This window comes from Hemicordylus capensis, chromosome 1, assembly GCF_027244095.1.
Source record: "Hemicordylus capensis ecotype Gifberg chromosome 1, rHemCap1.1.pri, whole genome shotgun sequence".
NCBI lineage: Eukaryota > Metazoa > Chordata > Lepidosauria > Squamata > Cordylidae > Hemicordylus > Hemicordylus capensis.
The window spans coordinates 180,168,841-180,195,141 of NC_069657.1; the positions used below are offsets into that span (position 1 = coordinate 180,168,841).

General features: G+C 44.2%; 1 protein-coding gene across 1 annotated transcript in view; it reads left to right on the forward strand.

The window, feature by feature from the left end:
- KIF5C (kinesin family member 5C) overlaps window positions 1-26,301 on the forward strand; it is a 173,754-nt gene that overhangs the window by 77,325 nt on the left and 70,128 nt on the right. The window contains exons 4-7 of the mRNA XM_053257583.1: window positions 9,281-9,385; window positions 20,542-20,590; window positions 23,155-23,210; window positions 25,175-25,262. Coding sequence (XP_053113558.1) covers window positions 9,281-9,385; window positions 20,542-20,590; window positions 23,155-23,210; window positions 25,175-25,262 — 298 coding nt within the window. The remainder of the gene's footprint in view (window positions 1-9,280; window positions 9,386-20,541; window positions 20,591-23,154; window positions 23,211-25,174; window positions 25,263-26,301) is intronic.

A 26,301-nucleotide genomic window follows, 5' to 3' on the forward strand; every position in this document is an offset into this window, starting at 1 on the left:
GATATTCCCTTGCTTCTAACCTGTCTGTCGCAAACCTGTTGTCTTTGCCAGTGCTGCAGGTTGGCCAGGGAATACTGAGATCAGCCCTAGTGAACTACTTCAGTCTTCCTTATTTCATGTAAGGCTGCAGCTCAGATGACCCCCTGCTCTCTTACTCACTTTTGCATCAAAAAATTGCATGACACACACTACAGTTATTGCCAACAAAACAGGATAGACACTAGAAAGTCCATGTTCTGAAGAAATAACTACAAACAAAATACAGGCATCAAAACCCCTTGGAATTTTTTTTAAAAAAAATCTTTGATATTACTGTACTTCAAGTAACATCTTATGCAATTAGATGGTTGTTGGCAAGCCACCTAATGGCACAGTGGGAAATGACTTCCCTAGCAAGGTTGCTGGTTCGAATCCCTGCTGATATGTTTCCCAGACAATGGGAAGCACCTATATCGGGCAGCAGCGAAGAAGCTGAAAGGCATCATCTCATACCGTGCAGGAGATGGCAATGGTAAACCCCTCCTCTATTCTACCAAAGAAAAACCACAGGGCTCTGTGGTCGCCAGGAGTCGACACCAACTTGAAGGCACACTTTGCCTTTACTTTAGGAAGAGTGTAGAACTGCTGCAGTCAGGTATTGCTTTGGGTGGTGGAGGCAAGAGCTAAGCTGTGGGCGTATTACACAAGGGAGAAGAGTGCTTAGAAATGGGGGCAGGTTTTTTTGCAGAGAAGAGGAGTGGTCGCAGGTGACATCTACATGCTTGTATATCTTAGTGAGGAAGAGTGTCGGCAAAGTCCCTGATTCAAATTTCATCTATGCCATACACTATTTTACGTAGCCCTAGACCAGGCTTCCCCAAACTGCGGCCCTCCAGATGTTGCTGAACTACAACTCCCAGCATCCCTAGACACAATTTTTTGTGGCTGGGTATGCTGGAAGTTGTAGTTCAGCGACACCTGGAGGGCCGCAGTTTGGGAAAGCCTGCCCTAGACCTTTCAGCATGCAAAATGTAAGCTCTGTTGCTGAACTATGCCTCCCCCTACCCCTCAGTAAAATAGAATGCAGAGTCATGGGATTTTCCCATGGGATTGTGGAAAGCAAACACAAATATGCCACTGTGAGCTCTAGCCACCTGTTCACTTTGCCTAAGCAATCGATAGTTTTAACCAACTATCTTGAAACGATTACTTTGCTTTTTGCAGCTGTATTTAATTAAAGGAAATAGAAATAATCTGGTTGGCTTGTTTATGTCAAATCTATATACTGCCTGTCATGTATTTGTCCCAACCATGGTTTACAAGGTTAAAATAAAACAGTAAAACCCATAAAATCACATTGAAACCACCAGCAATATAAACCCTAAAATACAGAGAAACCTGTACTTTCCCCAAGGGACAAAAGCTTGAACAAGCAGCAGGGTCTTTACTTGCTTCTTAAAGGTAGCAAAGGAAGCCATGGAATGGGTATCCACTGGGAGAACATTCTAGTGTCTGGCAATAATAACTGAGAAGGCCTTATCCTTTGTGCATGATAACTGAACCTTGTTCAATGACAAGAGACAAAGCAGGGCCTCCTTGGATGTCTTTGTGGGGCAGGCAGAACTATTCAAGAGGAGGCAGTCCTTCAGGTATCCAAGCTCCAAACTGTTAAAGGCTTTGCAGGTAGTAACCAGCACCTTGCATTGGCTTGAACTGGGTTGATACTTGCAAGGTTTTGGTTATAAAGACTTACATTATAGTATTCTAGGTCAGAAGACAGTTGAATATGAGAAGCATAGGAAGAAAAACAAGCCATTCTTGTCCCATGCATGCTTCAGCTACCTTAGTTTCAAGTTTTTCTTAATCAGTTTGTAAGTACTCCTGGAAGTAAAGTTCCACCTTCTATGGAAAAATTAGGAAAGCTGAAGCATATGTGGGACCAGAAAGCTGGGTTCTTCGCCCTCTGCTTTTTTTGTTTCCTGTGAGTTTTCTTGAGGACATTGCTACATTTATAAAATTAAATACTCAGTATTTCCTACAGAAGAAGGAAAACTTTGGATCCAATCTGTAGGGTCCTGGTCTAAGATCTTGCCGTTTGGTGTCCTGTGTGCATATGTATGATGCTCTTTACTGTTTTGAAGAACCTGACTCCCCATATATTTCATATCTGCATCCCTGGATGTTTCAGATAAGAGCAGTTTTCAGTCACAACGCTTCTCTTAACCAGAAAGGGGTGAAAGAAAGTGCAAGCTGAAGGTTTATGTTCTTTTTTTCTTCTTCCCAGAGGTGGGGTTGGGGGAGAGGCTAACTGGCTGCAAGGAAGCTTTCATTATATTTTAACTATAGAAGCAAACTGGAAGAGGTAATGCATCTTCATTGCGGTACTGACTAATTTTTGTTTCCAGGGGAAAAGTGAAAAATGACATGCCGTCAGGAAAAATGTTCTTGTCTTTCATCTTCAAAGTCCCTGAATAAGAGAGAGAAAGCTGACTGTGCAAGCTGCTAGTAATGCTGGGAAAGCAGCATTTACTGGCTCTAGGCCCAACAAAACACTCTGCAGATATCTGACAGGCTCAACTTGTTCTCCATCTTTCTCTAATCTACATGGTACATCGATATCATAAGAACTGCCCTTCTGTATCCGGCCCAAGGCATATCTAGTCCAGCATCCTTTTTCACACAGTGGCCCACCAGATTCTTCTGGGGAGTCCACAGGCAGGAGATATGTGCATGCCCTCTCTCCTGCTGTTTCTCCCCTGCAACTGGTATTGACAGGCATCATGCCAAGGTGGTCCACAGCCACCAGAATAGTAGCCATTGATAGATCTTAGCTCATTGATTCAATGAGCTGTCCACCATGACCACAAGATCTCTCTCCTGGTCAGTCACCCACAGTGACTGACCAGTGACTGATCCCATTAGTGTGTATGTGTATAGCCTGCCCGCAATATGCATCACTTTACACTTGCTTGCATTGTATTGCATTTGCTATTTTGCCGCCCACTCCCCCAGTTTGGAGAGAAGTTTTTGCAGCTCCTCACAATCTGTTTTGGATTTCACTACCCTAAATAGTTGACACCTGCAAACTTGGCCACTTCACTGATCACCCCAACTTCTAGATCATTTATGAACAAGTTAAAGAGCACTGGTACTGGTACCTATCCCTGGGGGACCCCACTCCCTACCTATCTCCATTGTGAAAACTGTCCATTTATTCCTACTCTCTGCTTCCTGTCCTTCAGTCAGTTCCCAATCCACACATGAACCTGTCTCCTTATCCCATGACTGCTAAGTTTACTCAAGAGCCGTTGCTGGGGAACTTTGTCAAAAGCTTTTTGAAACTCAAAGTATACTATGTCAACCGGATCCCCTTTATCCACATGCCTGTTGACACTCTGAAAGAACTCCAAAAGGTTAATGAGGCAAGACTTGCCATTAAAGAAGCCATGCTGGTTCTCCTCCAGCAAGGCCTTTTCTTCCATGATTAACAACTTTGTCCTTAAATATGCTTTCCATCAATTTTACCCAGCACTGAAGTTAAGCAGACTGACCTGTTATTCCTGGATCCCTTTTTGAATCAGGGTTACATTGGCTACTTTCTGGTCCTCTAGTACAGAGCTTGATCGTAGCGACAAGTAACACATTTTTCCTAGGAGATCAGCAATTTCACATTTGAGTTCCATGTATGTGTCTTGTCATCTGCATTTTCAAGATAGGGGAGAAGATCACTCCATACTCAAGCCTTTGATGGCTCTGTATGTGTGAGAGAGAACAGACGAGTGGCCCTCTTCAATTACTGCAGGTAGTGAAATCACAAATACAGAGTCATTGAGTGTATGGGATCATAGTGGTTAGGTTCCTGGAGCTGGTGGGGAGGGGGCAGCAAAAAATTGTCCAAAAGGGTGAAATAAAATGCCCTACCGTGCTCCATGGGCCTCCAGCAATGCCTCCCAGGAGTCCAAATTATTCATTTTTTCTTGAGAATTCCCCCCCCTTCTTCCTCAGAGTAGGAGGTCATTGGCCACAAAGGTTTAGCTTCCATCACCCACTCCCAGTAGACAGGATAATTTCAGGTATATTCTTGGGTAGCCGTAGAAGTCCTATGTCCTGCCAAGCAAGGTCATGGCAGAACGTTCTGTTCCTATGATATATGTGCTGGTCTTGGCCCAGGTGAAGATGAGCAGCTTAGGGCCCCAGAGGATAGAAAGAATGACACCCTCCTTTGAAAAGCCCACAAGGCGGTGGCCATTGCTATCCAGGCCTTGGCTTCCACTTGCATTTTTGCAAGGGCCTATGTCCTGTGGGTCAAGGACCTGCTGTCATGGGTTGAAAAAGGCCAAACGCCTTGCACCAGGATCTGAACAAATTGAATAAGGCAGCTGCCTTCGTGGCAGAAGCTGTCCTGGACTCAGTTGAGGTGCACTCTCCAGGATGCTATCTGTATCTTTATGGCTCAAGAACTGGCAGGTGGATGCTAGGTACAAATTTAATTTGGCTTCCACACCATTCAAAGGATGTAAGCTGTTTGGGAAATCACTTGGACCTGTCCTGTTGGGGACCTGGGACAAGAAGAAAGCCTTGCCTTCTGGGCACAGGGATGTGCATAGACTGTTTTATTCTAGCTGCAATTCTTTTTGTCCCTCTAAGCACACGTTCCTAGGTTTTGAGACTGAGTATTTCAGTCCTCTGTCTGTCCCCAGTGGGGAGCCAGTAACCAGTAGGCAACCAGAAACAGGACAGGCTTCCGGGAGACGTCTAAATACCACACCTCTCTAGCTGGAGCAAAGCCCAACCACAAGCAGAACTTACTATCTTCCTATAGAGGTAGGTTGCAGCACTTCATCTCAAGGTGGGCTACCTCCATGGAGGACAATTGGGTACTCAGCACTTTAACAACAGGCTACTGCCTAGATTTCGTTGCCTTTCTATGCAATGAATTCATTGTCTCTCCAGGCTCCAGGAACCCAACCAAACATTGGCTTATGAAGCAGGCAATTGTCACTTGATTCAGATCCAGGCTATAGAGCCAGTAACCATCAACAGAATCATTTTATTCTTGGTGTCCAAGAGAGATGGATTATGGTGTGCCATTCTAAACCTCAGGTGACTCAAACCCTTCATTTGCAAGAGCTGGTTCCACATGGAGTCCCTACAGTCTATCAAGGAAGCCATAGCCCCAGGTGATTACTTAGCCTACATAGACCTGATGGAGGCCTACCTCCATATGCCGATCCTGCCTGCTTATAGGAGTTTTCTGAGATTCTGCTACAATCACAAACACTTTCAATACAAGGCCCTGCCTTTTGGTTTCTCCTCTGCACCATAGATGCTTACCAAGATCTTGGCAGTACTTGTGGCCTATATGAGAGCCCAAGGCCTGCGGGTGCATTTGCACCTGGACAATGTTCTGATTCGCTCCCTATCCCAAGTGGGGAGCAACATTCACCAGGCTGTGCAGGTACTACAGTCACATGGGTTCATAGTGAACAAAACCAAGAGCCAGCTGACTCCATCTCAGATACAATAGCTTCTTGGCAACTACTTCTCTTTCTCCAGGCAGGAGAGAGTAGATCCGCAAACAAATCCAGCTGCTTCTATGGTGCTCTCAGACATATCTCATGGTATTGGTTCAGGCACTGGGCTCCAGGATAGTACCACTCCTGAGCATGGTGGCACTCACAGCTTCTGCAGTGGGCTTGCTTTCCTTTCAGAACCAAATTGCACCAACATGATGGTGCCCTTACCAGCTCCAGTTAGTTAGTCCTTCTACTGGTGGGTTTCCTCAGTGATGACAAAGGTCATCCTCCTCAGGGAGCCCAGCAGGGTAGTCATCACTGTGGATGCCAGTCTGTTGGGATGGGGTGTTCACTGCAGCAACCAGATGGCATGGGGCGGGTGGATGCCAGTGGAGCATTGCCACAGTATCAGTTGGCTGGAACTGTGGGCCATCAGACTGGCTCTGGAGCACTTCCTGCCCCTTGTGTGCAGGGAGCATGGTCCAATTCAGACAAGACAACACAACAGCCAAATCTCATGTGAGCTGCCAAGGAAGCGACCAGGTCCAGATCCCTAATGGAGGAAGCCAACTTACTGTTTCCCTGGGCTGAAATTCACCTGGCCTCCATCAAAGTGGAACACCTCAGCGGCTCCACCAACACCCAAGTGGACTGGCTCAGATGGCCTCCAGACGGTGGTTCGCTTACCTCTTGGCCCTTTCCTCCACCCCACCATGTTGTCGTCCTCATTGGCTAGACCTGCTATCCCAGCCCCCTCTACTTCACTCAGACCCAAACTGGTTACAACTCCATGCCTGGAGGTTGAGCATGAGTCAGAAGGGTACTCCAAAGTGGTACAAGATACCATTTTAGCTTCCCATGGCCTGGGCACTAATCATATTTATTAGGCTACCTGGTCTGCCTTCCTTAGGTGGGCAAGGAAAAAGCGGATAGATCCCATCATAGCTTCTGTCCCACAGATACTGGCCTTTCTCCAGGCCGGCCTGGGCTAGGGCCTTTGGCCCAGCGCCCTTAAATGTCAGGCATCGGCACTATCCTCTGTGCTTAAGCTCAAAGGGGCCAATGGCTCCTCTCTATACTCACACACCCCACTTTTTGCATGGGGCCATCAATATCACTCCACCTCCTGTCCACCCGTTTCCCTCTTGGAACCTTAACAAGGTCCTCAACGCATTAGCCCTGTCTCCTTTTGAACCACTTGCCTCAGTGCTCCTCTAGTATCTTTCCTACAAGGTCCTTTTTCTAGTTGCTATCACATTTCCCTGCAGGGTTTTGGAATTGGGGGCACTTTCGGTCTGTAAGGAGGTATGTGTGTTCCAACCAGTGGTGGTGGTTCTGAAGACCGACCCTGTCTTCATTCTGACAGTAAATTCTGCCTTACATCATGCTCAGGAGATTGTTCTTCCCTCCTTTTGTCCAGACCCTAAGCATCTGAAGGAACATCTTTGGCACAACCTTGATGTGTGCAGGACTCTGCACATAGAAGTTCTTAGAATGAAAGAGCTACGAAGGTCAAATGCACTCCTTGTTTCCTTTCACTCTACGTCTTTGGGGACCAAGGCCACTCTTGCACACTGGGTTAGGGCATGCATTACCACAGCTGATAAAGTCTTAACCCCTCTTTTACCACATGGCATTACCACACCCTTGACATGCAGTGCCTCTCCCACAGCGGCCTTTGTGGCACAGGCTCCATTGGCCGAGATCTGCTGGGTGGCTTCATGGTCCTCCATCTCACCTTTCATCAAGCATTACAAGATAAACTCCTTTGTCTCTGCTCAGGTTGCGTTTGGGTGGACAGTGCTCCAGCAAGTGGTTAATGCCTGATCTACTCCTGCCCGCATTTTACCACTCTGGTATGTCCCTTTTTGTAGACAGTGACAGCCTACTCTGATGGAGAAAGAAATGTTGGTTTTACCATGAAAGGTTCTTACTCCTCAGAGTATGGAGTTCATCCGGCCACATGTGGATCAATCAGATGGTTCACCGGTGGGTCATATCTCCTTTGCCTGTCCTTTCTACCAGACTAACCTGTACACTGACTTCCTTCATTTTTCTTACATACATACTCTATACCCTGTCCTTCCTGTTGACTTCCATGGAACGTAGCAGTTTTGGAACTGGGGATCTGGCTGAGTGGAGGTCTGGACTTCCTGTCACTTGAGAATTTACCAGACACTTTTCTGTTTGTCGGGTGTGAGTGATGGATGTTAACCCTTTGTGGACGATGACCCCATACTCTGAAGAGAAATAACCTTTCACCGTAGGACTGTTTCTTTGAATCTAAATGACACACAAAATGGTTGACAAAGTGGCAGTCAGAAATGACCTCTGAGGTCATTTCCAACCACCACGACCTGCGATATGTGGATTGAACCCTCTTTTTTCCATGTGTATGCTGAGGTTGAGTACCAGTTCCCCGACCACAGATATGCAAAACCACGGATGATGGATCTGTGCATGACAAGGTTGCCCTGAATGTATACAGTGAGTGTCAGGAAAGACATTAACCAAAGGATGTTATGGCATGGAGTTGGTGCCACTTTGCATTCTTGCAAAGTGTTGCATGCTTTTAACCTTGCTAGGCACTGTAGAAGGATGAAAGTGGGTACAGTACTTTCACTGGGACATCATTTTGACACAGTGGGAGAGGAATGATAAGATACATAGGTCTGATCTTGAATGATTTGGATTCCAGTTCCACTCTGGCCATGGAATCAATAGACTTGTTCACATGACTGTTAAGTGGGTAGGATAAGCATCCTACCTGACTTTGGGGGCTGTGTGTGCTCCTCATTTTTGGTTACATGTGAGTAAAATGCAAGGTAGGAGGCAGGGAGCATGATCATCTGCTAAGCCTCGGTTGGTAGGATAAGCATGCCCTACCCAGATTCTGTCCCCAGCTTCTGAAAGAAGTAGGGGGAAAGCTGTCCTACGCAGCTGAGACTTAGCAGATGATCATACTCCCCACCTTTTACCTTGCTTTTTACTCACACACAACCGAAAACTGGGAGCTACCCACTTGACAGTGGCATGAACAAGCCTAATGTGTGGTTGTGGTTTTTAGCACATCATCGCCTACCTTAATTCCCAAGCCCTTAACATCTTGGGCCCACGGTATTTAAGAGAATGCCCTCTTTGTTATGAACCCTGCCACCTATTAAGATCTTCAGGGGAGGTTTGTCTGAGGGTGCTGTCAGCTTGTCTGGTGGTGACTCAAAGGTGTGTCTTCTCTGTAGTTGCCGCAGGACTGTGGAATGCACTTCCTCCTGAGACTGGAGCAGCTCCATCCCTGTTGGCATTTAGGAAACAACTGAAGGCACATCTCTTCAGTCAAGCTTTTTAGTTAGTTGGTGTTTTAATGTTTTGGTTTTTTAAAAATCTGGTTCTTATATATTTTAACTGTTAAATTCTTGGTTCGTTTTATGCTGTAAACCGCATAGAGACTTCGCTAGTGGGCAGTATACAAATGTATTAAATAAATCAACATGTTAAATGGATGTGATTTAGTATTATTATTTAAAGGCTTTGCTGCATAACAAGTACTTATAGCATTATTATTCTTGCAAGACAGAACACAGAAAAGTTTGCAAATTCAAAAGTGTTGCTTAAATTATTGCTGCTTGTAGTGGTATGTATATCTAGAAAAATGACTAGAAAGAGTGGAGTTGGCGGTCCTTGTGTAAAGATGCATTTGATAAAGACGTGCCCCATTCCCCCCCAGCCCCGTGTCCTAAATGATGAACTGTTTCTATAGTTTACTTCTCACCTTTTTGTATCTGTAGGGGAAGCTACATGATCTGCAGCTAATGGGAATAATTCCAAGAATAGCACATGACATCTTCGATCACATCTATTCCATGGATGAAAACCTAGAATTTCACATAAAGGTAAATGCAGAATGACATGTTATGCAATGGGCAGATGGGGGAGGTGAAGCTGAGTACAGTGTCAAACCACAGTCACGTTGTAAAAGGTTGCACTCTTCCATAGATGGTTCTGTGTGTTTTCATTAAAACAAGCCATTGTAACAAATTTAGATTCACCATTGTTCAGTTCAACAAAGCTGTGTCTTGGATAAAGCCCTGCTTGCATTGTCATTTGAAAGGCATCAGTTTCTGCACCGTGTCCTCGGCTAGAGATGCATGTGGGTCTTGGATGTCTGTGTAAAAAGGGACTGATAGAGATTAGCTGCGAACCCAAGCTGTGGGATAAAGGAGTGTGTACATAAACATGTGCAGTTTTGGGAAAGGTTTAAGTTATAGAAGCCCACAAAACACTTTTTCCTTTTGCTTATAGTGACCAGAGAGAATCGTATTTTGAGCTGCTTCAGTCTGCATTTTGCTGTGGAGAGAAAGTTGTTACACGTCACTCTTAATGATATGATCAAGATTTAAGAGCTTAGCACGTCTTAGCACTGGCTGTATTTAAACGCTTTAAGAGGCTGCTGGATAATCCTGAAGTGAGCTATTGAGCCAAATATTGTTCTTATGGCAGGATTAGTTTTGTACCAGCCTGATAGCTTTTTCTTAAACTAGCATAGTTTTGAGTTAATCAGATGTACCAGACAACTGTCAGGGGGAAAAAAAATGCTTGTAAGTATTTAAAAAGATTAAGAAAGCTGCCTGTCCATTACTACTTCCTAGGTGGTCCAATTGCTGGTAAACTAAATAATCTCATTTGGTTGACTCATTGGCCATGTTTCATAGATCAGTGCATGAGGATATTTTTGTCACCAGGGAACTGAGAGTTGGTGCTATCGGTTTTAATATTGAGGGGGCATTGGCGATTTCGGGGGCTGGATACATTGCTTTTCGCTGTCACACCCAAAATGAGTGGAACAAATTATTATTATTACATTTATATCCCGCTCTTCCTCCAAAGAGCCTAGAGCGGTGTACTACATACTTGAGTTTCTCTTTCACAACAACCCTGTGAAGTAGGTTAGGCTGTGAGAGAAGTGACTGGCCCAGAGTCACCCAGCTAGTTTCATGGCTGAATGGGGATTTGAACTTGGGTCTCCCTGGCCCTAGTCCAGCACTCTAACCACTACACCACACCGGCTCAGGTACATAGGTACCTCCTTTATACCAAGTTAGATCATTGGCCCTCCTTGCTTGGTACTGTCTATACTTCCAAAACTTGAGATGCTTGAGTTGGCAAGCTTCTATATTTCCACTCCTGAGGAATGGCATCTGGGAGGCTTGATGAGCCCCAGGTTTTCTCTCAACTTTGGAATGGGAGAAATGGGCAAGGATTGATTCAACAATTGCACAGCGATCCCCGCCCCTTCTCTTTCTCCTTTTTTGGCAGGAAGGCTGGGGATTGTTTGGCCACTGCCTTGCCCAGGTGCCTAGAGTGTCTCGATTGCATACGGCCAAAAAAGCCAAGCCTGTCTTTATGGTCTTCAGGATAGGGAGGCATGGGGTGTGTTGTTGGTTGCTACTCAGTTGTGGCACCCAGAGCACCTTGGCCTAACTGACTCTCTTGCCTTCTCTTCTTGCTCTTGAGAAGGAACAGGAGGCATGGGGGCCATACTGGCCACTGCTCAGTCACACGACTCGAAGCATTAGGTCCCTTCTCTCATCCCTCTTTTGACACACATCAGGTTGGTGGGGACGAGGGATAGGGCTTTTTCAGTAGTGGCCCCCCACCTTTGGATTGCCCTCCCAGAAGGGCTTTGTTAGTCTCCTTCCTTGATTAGTTTTAAAAAGAACTTTAAAACTATCCCTTTTAAAGCAGCTTTTAAAAACTGACCGTAGCTGGATTTCTGGTGTTTAGTTTAAATCCTGTCTGCTGTTTTATCTTGTGTATAGCTTATATTATCTGTTTCTGTATTTTTATTGTGTGTTATGATGATTTATTGTATTGTGTTTTTTTATTGTGGATTTTATTGTTTTACCTTAAACTGCCCCGAGCTTCAGCATGCTGGAGTGTCGGGCTATAAATATTTTACATAAATTGGGCTGAGCAACAGCGAGATAAACACCACCATCTTCCATTCCTGATCCATCTTGGGTAGGATAGAGAAGTGTGGATGAGGACTTCCTTGGTGGGGACCACAATTTTGGTTTGATGTCAAAGATGAAACCAAAATAGATGATCCCTGGTGATCAATGTTCCCACTAATTTTGTTTATCAGGGCACAGAATGAGTCTTATTCTGGTCAGCAGTATCAAGGTAGTGTGTGCACACTACACACATGCATTCAGAATGAGGTCTTCCTGATTCAACCTGAGTGGGATCTAAAATTAGCAGAGCGGACACTTTATAATGTGTGCACACGCATGTGTTTATGCCTTAGAGGGAACACTGCTGGTGATTGGTAAGGAATTGCAGAAATGTTCAGATTTGAGTAGCACAGGGCTGCACAACTTTGACCTTACTGCAAAGGGTCAAAATTGTTGTTGCTCTACAATTTGCAGCATTCCTGACTACTGGTGAGAGTTGTAATCCCACAACAGCTGGAGGGCAGAGGTTGTGCAGCCCTGGAGTAGCACATTGGCCAGGTTCCGATGTTTTTGGTGTGGGTTGAAGCCGTCCAGGCACCTTCTACACTCCCTCTCCTTGACAAAGCTGATCGTGTGAGCTGTTGCTTAGGAGATTGGGAGTGGGTTTCTTTGCTCCCTGTCTGTTCCCTTTCCAGAATTTACTATGGTGCAGTGTTATGTTTGCCTCAGCACTTACCATAGTTAGCATAAACCATTGTTAGCTTTTAAGCCAGGCCTCAACACATTTTCTTTGGCTCTAGGGGAAAATGTGGGAGCCAGACTGCCCTCTATTCCTTGGGGGGCAGACTCTCCACCTTATTTGCTCTCCCCTTGCTTGCTAATTCCTCCTTGTTACAGCTGGCTGACTGGCTCAGGCAGGCAATGGATGGATGCAGCCAGGTGGAGGAGCAGTGAGCATGCAAGGTGGGGAAGGTTGCTCGTTCCTCCTCCTAGTTGTCTGCCCACTGCCTGGCTTGGGTGCTTAAATTTCCAGGTTCTATGGTGAGCTGTTGCCTGGGAATTGTCAAGCCCTGCTTTAAGCCAAGGTGTGATACACAGGCTAAAAGCTGACTTGTAAGACCTCTGCTGTTACCTGTGCACCAAATAATTGGTTTTAGGCTGCATAACCTCTCATGAAAGACGCCTGCGGCTTCATGCAAGGATCTGGCATACACCTGCAATACAGATGGTTGGTACTGTTAGCTCTCAGATGCTGCATGCAGTGTAACAGGTGTGGATGTGTGTGTATTAAAATCCATGCAAGTCCTAATTACACAGAGGATTCTAAGTTAACTTCCTAATGTAGGCACACTTTGCTGGAGTTGGGTAATAGACTGGATTCTCATTTAAAATGTTAAAATCAGTTTAAGCATACATGCACAATTTTATATATCCCCCCAACCTCTGGTGGGCTTGCAGAAATGATATTAAAATGTATAAAATTAGCTTGCTCAACCCTGCTTATTTCCCCCCCTAAGCAATACAGCATAATAATTGACGTTGTTGCACACTGCTGTGACAGCAAATATACTTGAATGATACTGAATTGTTGTGCAAGCTGAATACACAAGAGAGGGGTTTTTTTTAATGGAATTTCTCATTTCAGGGACAGAACGCCTGTGTTTTCAAACTGCCGCATGCTTTTCAGAATAAAATATTGTCACTGTTAAAGCTTATTCAAGAATTAGAATGTTTCTTGAAAATCGAGTCACATTTTAAAAATGCTTACATTTACAGTACCTTTAAAAAAGATTGCTAAATGCATATACTTAGCAAAAGCAGCAGGGCAGGTAAGATAATCTCATTTGGGACCTATTGAATTTTGGTGCTAAGCTTAATAATAGTGCTTATCGTTATGCTTTCTTCCAATGATGAGCATGCCCCAAATGAGATTCTTTCCCTTCCCTTCTGCTTTTGTTGTGGAAGTGTGTTTGATTTCTGCTCCCTGCTCCCTGCTCCCACATCAAATCTTTCCGTTATTTGTTTGTTCTATCTCTCAATGCTTTTGTAAAGTGGAGTAACTCCACTTCTTAAAAAATATGTTTGATTTGTAGCTATTCCATAAACGTAAATGAGCGATATCCCTAAACATGTAATATAGACAGTATAGAACATGCAGTGCTTTTCTTCTTTTAAGAACGAAACCTTTCTCTAATTACTTTAATAAAATGTCAGTGGATTTTGGACTTCTGAGACGTTGACATGTAAAGTGTCCAGCAACCACGTTGATAGGGATCATATAAAAAGGAGGGACCCTGAATTTTTAGCTGCTGTAATTCCTGTAATCTGTCACCCGTATACTCCTGGTGGGGACACACAAGTGAAAGCACATGGATGAAGCATATGGTGCTCGGTGAGGGTGGAACTTACAGATATGAATGTTTTCTAATGTACTGTGTTCTCCAAGAAAATTGGATTCACTTAGGACTCTAACACGGTGGTACTTGTCAGTAGGTATGCATGTTTGAAGACGTATGCAGGGAAGGCTATTGTGGCTTTCAGTGAATTGTGAGAAGAATTCAGTTTAAAACAAATCTTTCCATTGATTGCAAAACTGCTTTGACTATGTTGCCTTGAGTAGTTCATATTCTGAGTCGCATGTTAAAAATCAATAATCATTGAAACTACAACAAAAATGGATTGTCATTTAATAATCAAAACATTAAGCAAGATTGGTAATTTGCTTTAGCTTAATGAACCATCCGTGACAGTTCCATGTTGTGAATGCTGATGAAACTAATGGGAAAAGAAGTGTAGTTCTTCTGCAATTTGCATTTTAAAAATCTCATTGCAATATTAAAAGGGGCTCTTTATATTGAAGTTTTCTTCATCATAAGGAAGTAGTATTCTCTTAGATTTTTATGTCAGGCCCTGCCCACTTTGAGTTGGGCATATGTCCCAACAGACTCGGAGCTCTAGTCTGGAGATGAAGACTTGTCCCAATGGAGATTCTTCTGGGAAAGGCTTGCTACGGTAGCCTTGAAGGGCAATAGTGAGGCAACCAGTTCCATTGTGCAGTGTAAGTCTTGGAGGACATGAGGTTTAGGTGCTCCTAGACCTGCTTCAGTAAAGATTGGTAACTAAGCTTTTTTTGAGAACCTAGGAATAGTTATGGTGAGTCCCCCACCCCACTTCCCCAGTGGGGAAGCATGCAAAGAGGTCTGTTGTGGGAACTACATTATATGCCTACCTGATTTTTTATTTACCCATCCATTTGCTACTACTTATTCAAAAAGTAATTAGCAGAACTTTTGTCCTATATGGATGACTGCTATGAAAGTTGAGTAGATTACACTTAAGATACCTGCCATTTCCTCAGTTCTAAGGAAGAGGCTGATGATGATGCCTTTGTAGGAACTGGACTTCACCCAATGCACATGGAGAAAACTGTAATCCAGCACCTTTATCATACCAGATAAAGAAAAAACATGAGATGAAATGAGATGGGAGAAAAAAGATATCTGTGAGGAGACTTACTTAAAAGAAGTGCATGTTGGGCAGACGCTCTTCTGTTGCACAGGAGAGTGCTTGTCTGTCAGTTTAGTAGTTTGTGATACAGAGCTGAGAGTCTTGCATAGATTGCTGGTAAGGTGGTAGTTCTTTTCACTACACATATTATTTATAGGAAATAATTATTTGCCTAATCCAGGATGTGCAATTGGATGTTTGATAGAAATTCTCTTGGAACGAAATCTTGTTTGTGCAGGAAAATTCCAATTAAAGCTAATACTCTTAGCAATATAAAGGGGTTTTGTTCTTCCTAGCAATGGGTCCATTTCCAGGTAGGTATACACACTCTGTTCTAATAATAACCTCCCAAGGCTTTGATGTCATAAGAACATAAGAACAGCCCTGCTGGATCAGGCCCAAGGCCCATCTAGTCCAGCATCCTGTTTCGCACAGTGGCCCAGTAGATGCCGCTGGAAGCCACAGACAGGAGTTGAGGGCGTGCCCTCTCTCCTGCCATTACTCCCCTGCAACTGGTACTCAGAGGCACCCTGCCCTTGATGCTGGAGGTGGCCCACAGCCCTCCGACTAGTAGCCATTGATAGACCTCTCCTCCATGAAGTCATCCAAACCCTTCTTAAAGCCATCCAGGTCGTTGGCTGTCACCACATCCTGTGGCAGAGAGTTCCACAAGTGGATCACACGTGTGAAAAAGTACTTCCGTTTGTTGGTCCTAGACCTCCTGGCAATCAATTTCATGGAGTGACCCCTGGTTCTGTGTCGTGTGAGAGGGAAAAGAATTTCACCACACCATGCATGATTTTATAGACCTCTATCATGTCTTCCCGCAGTCGTCTTTTTTTTCTAAACTAAAAAGCCCCAGGTGTTGTAGTCTTGCCTCATAAGAAAGGTGCTCTAGGCCCCTGATCATCTTGGTTGCCCTCTTCTGTACCTTCTCCAGTTCAACAATGTCCTTTTAAAAGATTTGGTGACCAGAATTGTACGCAGTACTCCAAGTGTGATCGCACCATAGTTTTGTATAAGGGCATTATAATGTTATCCGTTTTATTTTCAGTCCCCTTCCTAATGATCCCTAGCATGTAATTGGCCTTTTTCACAGCTGCTGCACATTGAGTCGACACTTTCAACGAGCTGTCCACCACGACCCCAAGATCCCTCTCCTGGTCCGTCACTGACAGCTCGGATCCCATCAGCATATGCTTGAAGTTGGGGTTTTTCGTCCCAATGTGCATCACTTGACACTTGCCAACATTGAAGCGCATTTGCCATTTTGCCGCCCACTCCTCTAGCTTGGAGAGATCCTTTTAGAGCTCCTCACAATCCATTTTGGATTTTACTACCTGAAAGAGTTTGGTATCATCTGCAAATTTGGCATCCTCACTGCTTACCCCTGCTTTTAGATCATTTATGAATAAATTAAAAAGCACCGGTCCCAGTACAGATCCCTGGAGGACCTCACTTCTTACTTTCCTCCATTGTGAAAACTCTCCATTTATACCTACCCTCTGTTTCCTGTCTTTCAACCAGTTAGCAATCCACACATGTACTTGTCCCCGTATCCCAAGACCGCTAAGTTTCCTCAGGAGTCTTTGAGGAGGAACTTTGTCAAAAGCTTTTTGGAAGTCCAGGTATACGATGTCAACTGGATCACCTTGATCCACACACTCGTTGACACTCTCAAAGAAGTCCAAAAGGTTGGTGAGGCAAGATTTACCTTTGCGGAAGCCATGCTGGCTCACTCCCAGCAGGGCCTGTTCTTCTAGGTGCTTTACAATTTAATCCTTGAGGATGTTTTCCATCAATTTGCCTGGAACGGAAGTTAGGCTAACCGGCCTGTAATTTCCCAGATCGCCCGTGGATCCCTTTTTGAAAATCGGTGTTACATTTGCTACTCTCCAGTCCTCTGGTACAGAGCCCGATTTCAGGGATAAGTTAAATATTTTAGCAAGGAGCTCAGCAATTTCACATTTGAGTTCTTTGAGGACTCTTGGATGGATGCCATCCGGCCCTGGTGATTTGCTAGCTTTCAGTTTTTCCAGACAGTTTAGAAAATCATCCCTTGTCACTTCTATCTGACTCAGCTCTCTAGCCTCCATCCCTAAAAAGCCTGGATCAGGAACAAGTATATGCTCAGTATCCTCTGCCGTGAAGACAGACGCAAAGAACTCATTCAGCTTCTCTGCAACCTCTATATCCTCCTTAATAATCCCTTTCACTCCCTCATTGTCTAATGGTCCAACTGCCTCCCTGGCAGGTTTCCTGCTTCTGATGTACTTAAAGAAGTTTTTGTTATTCCCCTTGATACTTTTGGCTAAATGTTCCTCAAACTCTCTTTTTGCCTCCCTTATTGTCACCTTGCATTTCTTTTGCCAGAGTTTGTGTTCCATTCTGTTCTCTTCGTTTGGACAGGCCTTCCAATTTTGGAAGGAAGTCTGCTTCCTTTTTATGGCTTCCTTGACGGTACCCGTTAGCCATGCTGGCATCCTCCTGGACATAGTGGTACCTTTCCTCCTTTTGGGTATACAATCTAACTGGGCTTCTAGTGTTGTGGTTTTGAGTAAACTCCATGCACTCTGGAGCAAAGTGACTCTCCTGATTTTCCCTTTCAGCTTTCTTTTCACCATACTCCTCATTTTGGAGAAGTTTTCTCTTCTGAAATTCAAAATGTCCGCATTAGACATCCTTGGTGATTCTCTCCCCGCATGTATGCTGAATTTGATGGCACTATGGTCACTGTTCCCTAAAGGGTTGATGACACTGACATCATGCACCAGGTCCTGGGTGTCACTCAGAATTAGATCCAAGGTCGCCTTCTCTCTGGTTGGTTCCAAGACCAACTGTTCTAGGGCACAGTCATTTAGCGTATCTAGAAATTTGACCTCTTTGTCCTGACCTGAATGTGAATTTATCCAGTCTATGAGTGGGTAATTGAAGTCACCCATAATTACAGCCCTGCCTCTCCTTGACGCCTCCCTGATTTCCTGCTGCAACTCACAGTCACTGTCGGCATTTTGATCCGGAGGGTGATAGCACGTCCCCAGTAGCACGTTTTCTTTCCAGCCTTGTATAGTCACCCACAGGGTTTCTTGTGAAGGACTCCGGTCCGCCTAGGTTTTCTAGCTTGTTAGATTCTATCCCTTCTTTAACATACAGTGCTACCCCTCCTCCAAGGCGCCCCTCCTTGTCCTTTCTATAGAGTTTATACCCAGGGATCACAGTGTCCCACTGGTTCTCAGTGTTCCACCATGTTTCTGTTATGCCCACTATATCTATTTGTGCGTTAGCAACCAAGCACTCCAGCTCACCCATCTTGGCTCGGAGGCTTCTGGCATTGGCATATAATCACCTATATGCTGAATCTCTCCCCTGATGTATGCTATTCTTTTGACTCTTTGACCTGCTGGCACAGGTTCCCTTCTGCTCTTTATGCGGTTCTGCTCTGTCCCTTTCTGTTTTATCTGAATTCTTTGCAACCTCACACTTTAAAGGATGGCTTTTGCCAAATGGGATACTGCCCAGCTCCCATTGGCTGTTCCCCAGGTGTCATTTTAAAAGCTGCTCTGCAACCTTTTTGATTTTAAGCGCCAGCAGTCTGGTTCCATCTTGGTTCAAGTGCAGCCCATCCCTTTTGTACAGGCCTTGCTTGCCCCAAAATATGTCCCAGTGCCTAACAAATCTAAACCCCTCCTCCTGGCACCAACGTCTCATCCACGCATTGAAACCCCTCAGCTCTGCCTGTCTCACTGTACCTGCGCGTGGAACAGGTAGCATTTCTGAGAATTCTACCTTGGTGTACTGGTCTTCAAAATGCTACCTATCAGCCTAAATTTGGCTTCCAGGACCTCCTGACTGCATTTCCCCACATCGTTGGTGCCGACGTGCACCACAACAGCTGTCTCCTCCCCAGCACTGCCTAGGAGCCTGTCTAGACGCTGCATGATGTCTGCAACCTTCGCACCAGGCAGGCAGGTCACCATGCGGTCAACACGCGGGTCACAAACCCATCTCTCTTTCCCTCTAATGATCGAATCACCAACTACAAGGAGGCCCCCACCCCCCAGAGGAGTATCCCTTGTGCGAGAGGATATGGGCTCATCATCCACGGAAGGGGTCCCTTCTAAAGGAGCATTTCCCTCTTCCTCAGACCGATGTCCTCCTTGCCCAAGACCTTCATTCTCCCTGACAGCAGAGGAGCTACCAGCCCTGGAGTGGGATGCCTCTATCACATCCCTGAAGGTCTCGTCCACATGCCTCTTTGTCTCTCTGAGCTTCTCCAGATCCTCCACTTTGTTCTCAAGGGAACGGATTTGTTCCCTGAGAGCCAGGAGCTCCTTGCACTGAGCACACACCCATGACTTTTGCCCATGGGGCAGATAGTCATACATGTGGCACTGTGCAATACACTGGGAAGTGCCCCTTCCCCTGCTGACCTATCTTCATACTGTTTTTGTTGGCTGTTTACAGTATTTAGAGAGTTTATTGTCCATTTATTAGATAGATTATTAGAAGGATAGGTCTCAGCTGTAATGGTCAGCTATTTAACTGTCCAAACAGCCTTTTCCAAGAATATGAGGGATACGAGGGAGGGATATGTACTTACGTTCTCTTCTCCACCAAGCTCCTTGTGATTGCAGGGGCTTGTTCCAGGCTCCCCCGCACACTTCCCACTAAACTCCTGCAAAACTCCTACGTCATGTTCGCTATGCTCTGTTCGCTATGCTCTCGGGCTTTCACCTCATATGTAGAGTAGCCTTCCAATTGACACACAGGATGTGAGTCAAAGGAAAGGAATGTGGGGCCTCTCCCAGCCCTAGCTGACTCCACCTCCTCCAGGCAGCCACTAAGTAAACACTGGAGTTAAGTAACCCTAACAACTCCTAGCCCTGTGATATCTTAACCCTAACAAGTAACACACACAGAGAGACACACAGAGATAGACTAAGACTTACCCCTTAAAGAGAAACAGCCCCTGCAAAACTCCCCTCTTCCTATTAGTTTGTTTGAAGGGGAAAAGGCTAGATGTCTAGAAAAGCTTGCTCACCTTCTCAGCTGTGTCTGATCTTCCCAGAGTAGCCTTCCAACTTCCCAGAGTAGCCTTCCATTTTATTACTCATTATATTATTAGTCACTTCTCTTGAAACAATGAGACTTATTACTCCTGATCCAATAATATTTTAGAAATGATGTTTTTGTCAGTTCTATCTCCTTCTGGGGCTTTACTTCTGAGGGTTCTTTTCCCTTTTTTCAAAAATAGTTAGTAATGGATTCTGTCCTATTTCTGGTAGTTCATTCAGTTCTTGTCTGTGGGCTATGGTGACTTAAATTTATCCAGATTATGCAGATGTTCTATGACCTGCTCTTGTCTCAGCTTCTGTTCATACTCAAATACATATCTAAGAATTTTAAAAAGTGTAGTATAAGTAGCCGTGCATAAATAGCATTAATATATGGTGTCATGCAAACATCATATGTAATTGAGTTGTTTCTCTTTTCTTTGGAAGAATTTCTGTTAAGGTGACAACAAACCTTTGCAAATTTGTATGTTACATGGAGTGTATATGTTTACAGAGTGTGTATGTTTTGTTTAGGTTTCCTACTTTGAGATTTACTTGGACAAAATAAGGGACTTGCTGGATGGTGAGTAAAGCAAGTTCCCCCCCCGCCCATATTTTTATTTTTTATTTTTTTGCCTGTAGCTGGTTTGTACTGAACATTTTTCATAGAGTGTGTCTTTTAAAAGCATGTCATCTTAGCAATCGCACAGGTCAAGGAATCGGCCTCTAAACATTTGGATTTGCATAGCTGTCTGGAATTCTGGTTTTTGAGATGCACAGACACTGTAATACGCTTCCAAAAACATGGATTTTTGTAAACATTTTCTGAGTGGGTGAAGGCAGATGGGAAACGGATAATTTTGCTTGGAGTCTCAGAACAGAGAGGAGGGGTTTAATTCTTCACCCAGATCCTCTTCTTTATTTAGCAGGGGGAGAGTAACTTGCCCTATCCACCCCAAGCACAGTATCTCCAGTGACTGTTGCTGGTGTCTATCTTATGTTTCTTTTTAGATTGTGAGCCCTTTGGGGACAGGGAGCCATCATTTATTTATTTCTCTATGTAAACCATTTTGGAAACTTTTGTTGAAAAGCGGTATACAGTCATCCCTCGCCATCCGCAGGTTTCCCAATTGAGGTTTTGTGTATCTGTGACTGGAAAATCAGGTCTCACCAGCCGTGACCTGAGTATCCACAGTTTGGCCAGATCCCTCCCATTTTGGTTTTTTCTACTGTTTGGGGTGGTGGTCTGGGGTCATTTCCAGGGGTTGAGGGTCATTTTCATGGGTCCCCTTCACTCATCTTACTGACTCCTGGTGATTGGGGGGATTTTTTTCTGATTTTTTTCTGTCTTTTTACTGTTTTTTGCTACCATGATTCCTCTAACCCCTTGTTTCCCATTGATTTCAACGGCTCGTCTACTGCGAATTCACCATCCCAGTTGGTGAGGAATGACTGTATAAAAATGTGGTGTTGTTGGGCTTCCAGGGATTATCTGGTTTTCTCCTCTATGGATCCCACTTGTTGCTGCTACATTAGGGATGTGTGAGCTGGCTTGCACTCAAGCCAACTTTGCCTCAAACTGAACCAGCCAGTTTGGACCAGCTCGAAGTTCTACTGACAAAGGAGAATTCGGTGAGGATTCCCCTTTAACGGTAAAGGGTGGTGGGTGGGACTTCCCTAACCTTAGAGGGAACTTAATAGAAGTACTCACAAGTTGCACCAGCAGCAGCCCGGGGTGTGTGTGAGGCAGCAGTTCCCCTGCCAGCCTCTCCCTGAGTCTTCTGTCCCAGCAGCAGCACAGTTCAGGCTGTTTTGGGCTTCTGCACGGGTATACAAGCCTTACTTCCATGCATGCATGGACACAGAAATGTCCTGTGCGCATGCACGTAGGTTTTTTAAAAAAATGTCTACACATTTGTTCAGAGACACACCAAAAACAAAAAAAAACACAGCCCGAACTGGGCCGCCCAACCTCAGGAGACTCAGAGTGGCAGGCCTCCAGGGGTCAGGGGAGCCACCCCCACTGGTGCTGGTCTGACTTGTGAGTACTTCTATTTAGTTTTCTCTATGGTTAGGGAAGCCCTCCCCCATCGTTAAAGGGGAATCCTCACCAGATTCTCCTTTCACGGTAGGGCCTTGAGCTGGTCCAAACCAGTTTGGATTTGAACAAAACTAAGGGCTGGCTTGGAAGGGGCCAAAACCGAGCTAGTCCAGTTCAGATTCAAACTGAACAAGGGAAACCTGTTCTGTGCACACCCCTGTGTTACATGCCTCCATCCTTCATACTATATTTTGCATTGCTGGGACTACTCTACAGTTGTTTCCTTGGTGACCAAAATGTAAATTAGGAAACAGTATGTACCCATATGTACTTAAAAGCTAGTGACTGGTAGTAATATTCTGTTTAGCAAATAAAGTGGAACACGAAGCAGCCCTAACATCTTGATTTAATGCATGTTATAGGTAAATAACACTGGTTTACATCCAGACTAAACTACTCCTGAGTTGTCCTGTTGTAATTAAGTAGACTAGGGTTTCTTAACCTTGGGCCCCCAGATGTTGTTGGACTACAACTCCCATCATCCCCAGACATAGCCTTTGTGGCTGAGGATGATGGGAGTTGTAGTACAACAACATCTGGGGGCCCAAGGTTAAAAAAAACCCTGAAGTAGATGTTTAGAATAACTTAGTCTGGATATCGGCCACTGTCGCCATTTTGATCTTCAATCTGGACTCTTCTAATTTGACTCATGAGTTGTGTTGAACCAACTGGGTCTCTGTATTCCAAGTTTTTCTTCTTCTCTTGGTTGAAGAAACTGAGATCCTATTCAGCAGATAACATACATAATGTCTGCCAGTTATTTTGATGTACCTCCTTTTTTCACAAGGAAACGAAAGCACATATGTGGTTTTGCTGTCTGGAGCCTTTTCTTATTTCTTCCTTAAAGAGAACTAAATAAATGGTATTGATTAGTGACTGGGTAAATCCTTATCGTATGTACATGGGGCTAATCCTTGTTTATAAAACTATACTGCTGATTTTGTCCATGGAAGAATCTCTCTTGAGTTGCAAGTACATGGGCTATTCTTGGCAGTCATCAAACGTGTTTACTACCTTTATTGTTGATTCCTTCCATGTCTTTTTAGTTTCAAAGACGAACCTTGCAGTACATGAAGATAAGAACAGAGTTCCATATGTCAAGGTAAAAACATTTCTTCATATATAGCAATATCTTGTGAAATTTATAATTCCAATTATTGAAACTCGTTTCTGTGATCACAATATAATTTCACTTCTTCTGTGCATATCTATCTCCTGATCATAGAATGTATGTAGATAAACTTGAAGGCAGTTTTTACTATTTTCCCATTACATACATAACCTTGCCCAAGTAATTATGATGACACAATCTCTGAATTGCAGTGGATGTTCGGTTTTGAATACATAGATTTTTTTCCCTTTGTTGCTCCTTAATGTTGTTTTTAACTGTACATCAGCCTGCTGTACCAACTCTGGGACCAGTCAGTAACGCACTATACTACATCTGGGACCGTAGGGAAATTACCAGATGAGATGACACCTAGGTATAATCTTTCTGAAATATTAATGGGCTTTAATAATTTTTGCTTCATTTTCCTCTTCTTTAAATTGTCTCATTTTGTTAGTCATCCCATTGAAATTCAAGAGTTGCATTAATATTTAATATTGAACATGAAAGAAATTAGCAGTCCTTCATCTTTGATACTCATGGGAGTAGATGCTATTTTTAGATTATCACCCTGACACTTGAAAAATTACTATGAATATTTTTCAGTCTCATTCTTCAGAACTTGAGAGTTTTAGGATAGCAAACAAATACCCAAAATACTACATTCTCTTCCCCCTCCTTAAATTAAATTATCAGATGTAATATATGCTACAATACTGGTAATTAAGGCATCTTGGCCACTAGGATTAATCAGAGCTGTAACCTTATTTGAAGGTATAATGCACTTCCTTAACCTCTTGCTGCCCGATGTGGCTGGTGAAGGGCCAGTGAAGTTTAGCAATATGATTGTGGCTTTACCCAGAACCAGTGGGGACCTAGATGTAATGCAGACTCTGGTTGAACAGTTACACGACCAATTTTCTGGATCTGTAATGTAGATTTTGCAGGGTGGTTGCCATAGCTAGTAGGGGTGTGCACGGAACCGGCTGGCCTGGTTCGGTTTGAGGCTGAACCTGCTTTGAACCCAACCGGGCCAGTTTGGTCCGGGGCACACGCGCACACACATACCCGTTTGGCTCAGTCCAGGGGGGTGGGTTGTGAGCCTTTTGTAAATTTTTTTTTAAAAAAACCTTAAACCTCCTCCGGGGAGTTGCCAAAGGCGACAGGGGGGTCCACGGAGGTTTCCCCTGCCCCCGCAGGGCTTGACAGTCACCGCCATGGCTGGTTCTATAGCCCTTTTCAGGCCATTTGGGCCTCTGTAGCGCAGCATGGTGGCCATTTTGGCTGCTGCTGCACATGCACAAATGACCTCTGCGAGGCCTACAAGCCCCAAAAGGGCTATAGAACTGACCACGGTGGTGATTCTTAAGGCCTGCTGTGGGAGGGGGAACCTCCGCGGACCCCCCCGCCACCTTTGGCAACCCCCTGGAGGGGGTTTAAGGTTAAAATTTTATATATATATATATATATATATATATATATATATATATATATATATATACACATACACACACACACACACTCACACACACACACTCACACATACACACACACACACACACACACACACACACACGCGCAAAAGGCTCGCGAACCCCTCTGGACCCCGCCAGGGGGTGTTCGGCTCCACATCAACCTGAACTGGGGAGGGGGCAGGAGTTCGGCTCGACGGTGAGCAGTTGAACCGAACCAGCTTGACAGCAAACTGTCGAGCCAGTTTGCACATCCCTAATAGCTAGTGTACATTGTTGGTTTTATATTATTTGGAGCTAATTATTACATGTTGCTGCAAAAGATAAACTCAATTGTTATCTAGTAGACTGATGTTTGGCTGTACCCAAAATAAGCTTGACACTAGAATGTTGACTCTAACCTTTGGGATAACTATATTGTTACAGTCAATTTTGAGTCTCCCAAATTTCCCTTGTTTTGACACATCTTGTACCTCACATTCCTAGGGTTGTACAGAAAGGTTTGTATCTAGTCCCGAAGAAGTTATGGATGTCATTGATGAGGGTAAAACAAACCGCCACGTAGCTGTTACAAGTAAGCATTTATGTATTATTAGATCCTCACTGGATCATTGCAAATACTACAATGCTAAATGTATGGCTCATGATGTTGTACTGCCTGCTCTAATGCTCATTTAATTGGCTAGGCTTGTAGACTTGTCTCACCTTTTGTTGGTTATATTGCTTAGGGCCCTTGTATGTTGTGGTAAAATAGGTTATTGTTCAGATTATTTGAATGTCATTTTGCAAATTATGATAAATATTTCATAGGATCTGTTAGTGTTTTGAGGTGCACACGCTCCTAAGCCCACCCATGCTGCTAGAGAAGTGAAGTAGCACCATGGTATTAAGAATTGCATTCTAACTGTGGTGACACATCTCTCATTAGAAATGACGGGAGAAGCATTGCTACAGTGAGGCTGAAATTCTTAGTAGCCACTTGGAGCCTGTCCGTATTCACTAGCCGTGTGGATGGTCATTGGAGTCGCATGGCATCGGCTCATACCCCATGCTTGGATTGGTGGTGTGCTGCGCAGAATGTAATTCAGTGTACTCGGTGAAATCTTGTTGATTGAAGTCATTTATTTGATTTTTTAAATAGTTCCAGAGAAAGTTTTGCTTTTAACTCCAAAACCAAGTATTAAGTTTTGTCAAATATGCTCAAAGTAAAGTATTTTTCAAACAGTGGTGGTTGCTTTTGTGAAGTAAGCAGCATTCCACAGATGTGATACATGTTGCTCATTATAATTCATAGATGGATGACACGTTGTCTGCCATATTCCTATCAAATTGGCTCACTTACTATAAAATTATTTAGATATGTAAAGTGTAGTAAAACTCATGTGGTTCACCATAACTGGGATGGAGCAAACTACATGAGTTTTCCGCATTCATGAGTTTTCCACATTACCTTTCAATACTTTATGGTCACCTTGCTATTTGTAGGTTTGAATTATACATTTCTACCTAACTGGAATCCATTTTGAACTCTTGTCCTGATATATATTTCTAGCCAGGCTTGTAGTTACGGCAAGGGCAAATAGCAGTTGTTGTAGACTTCCTGTGGTCCTGCA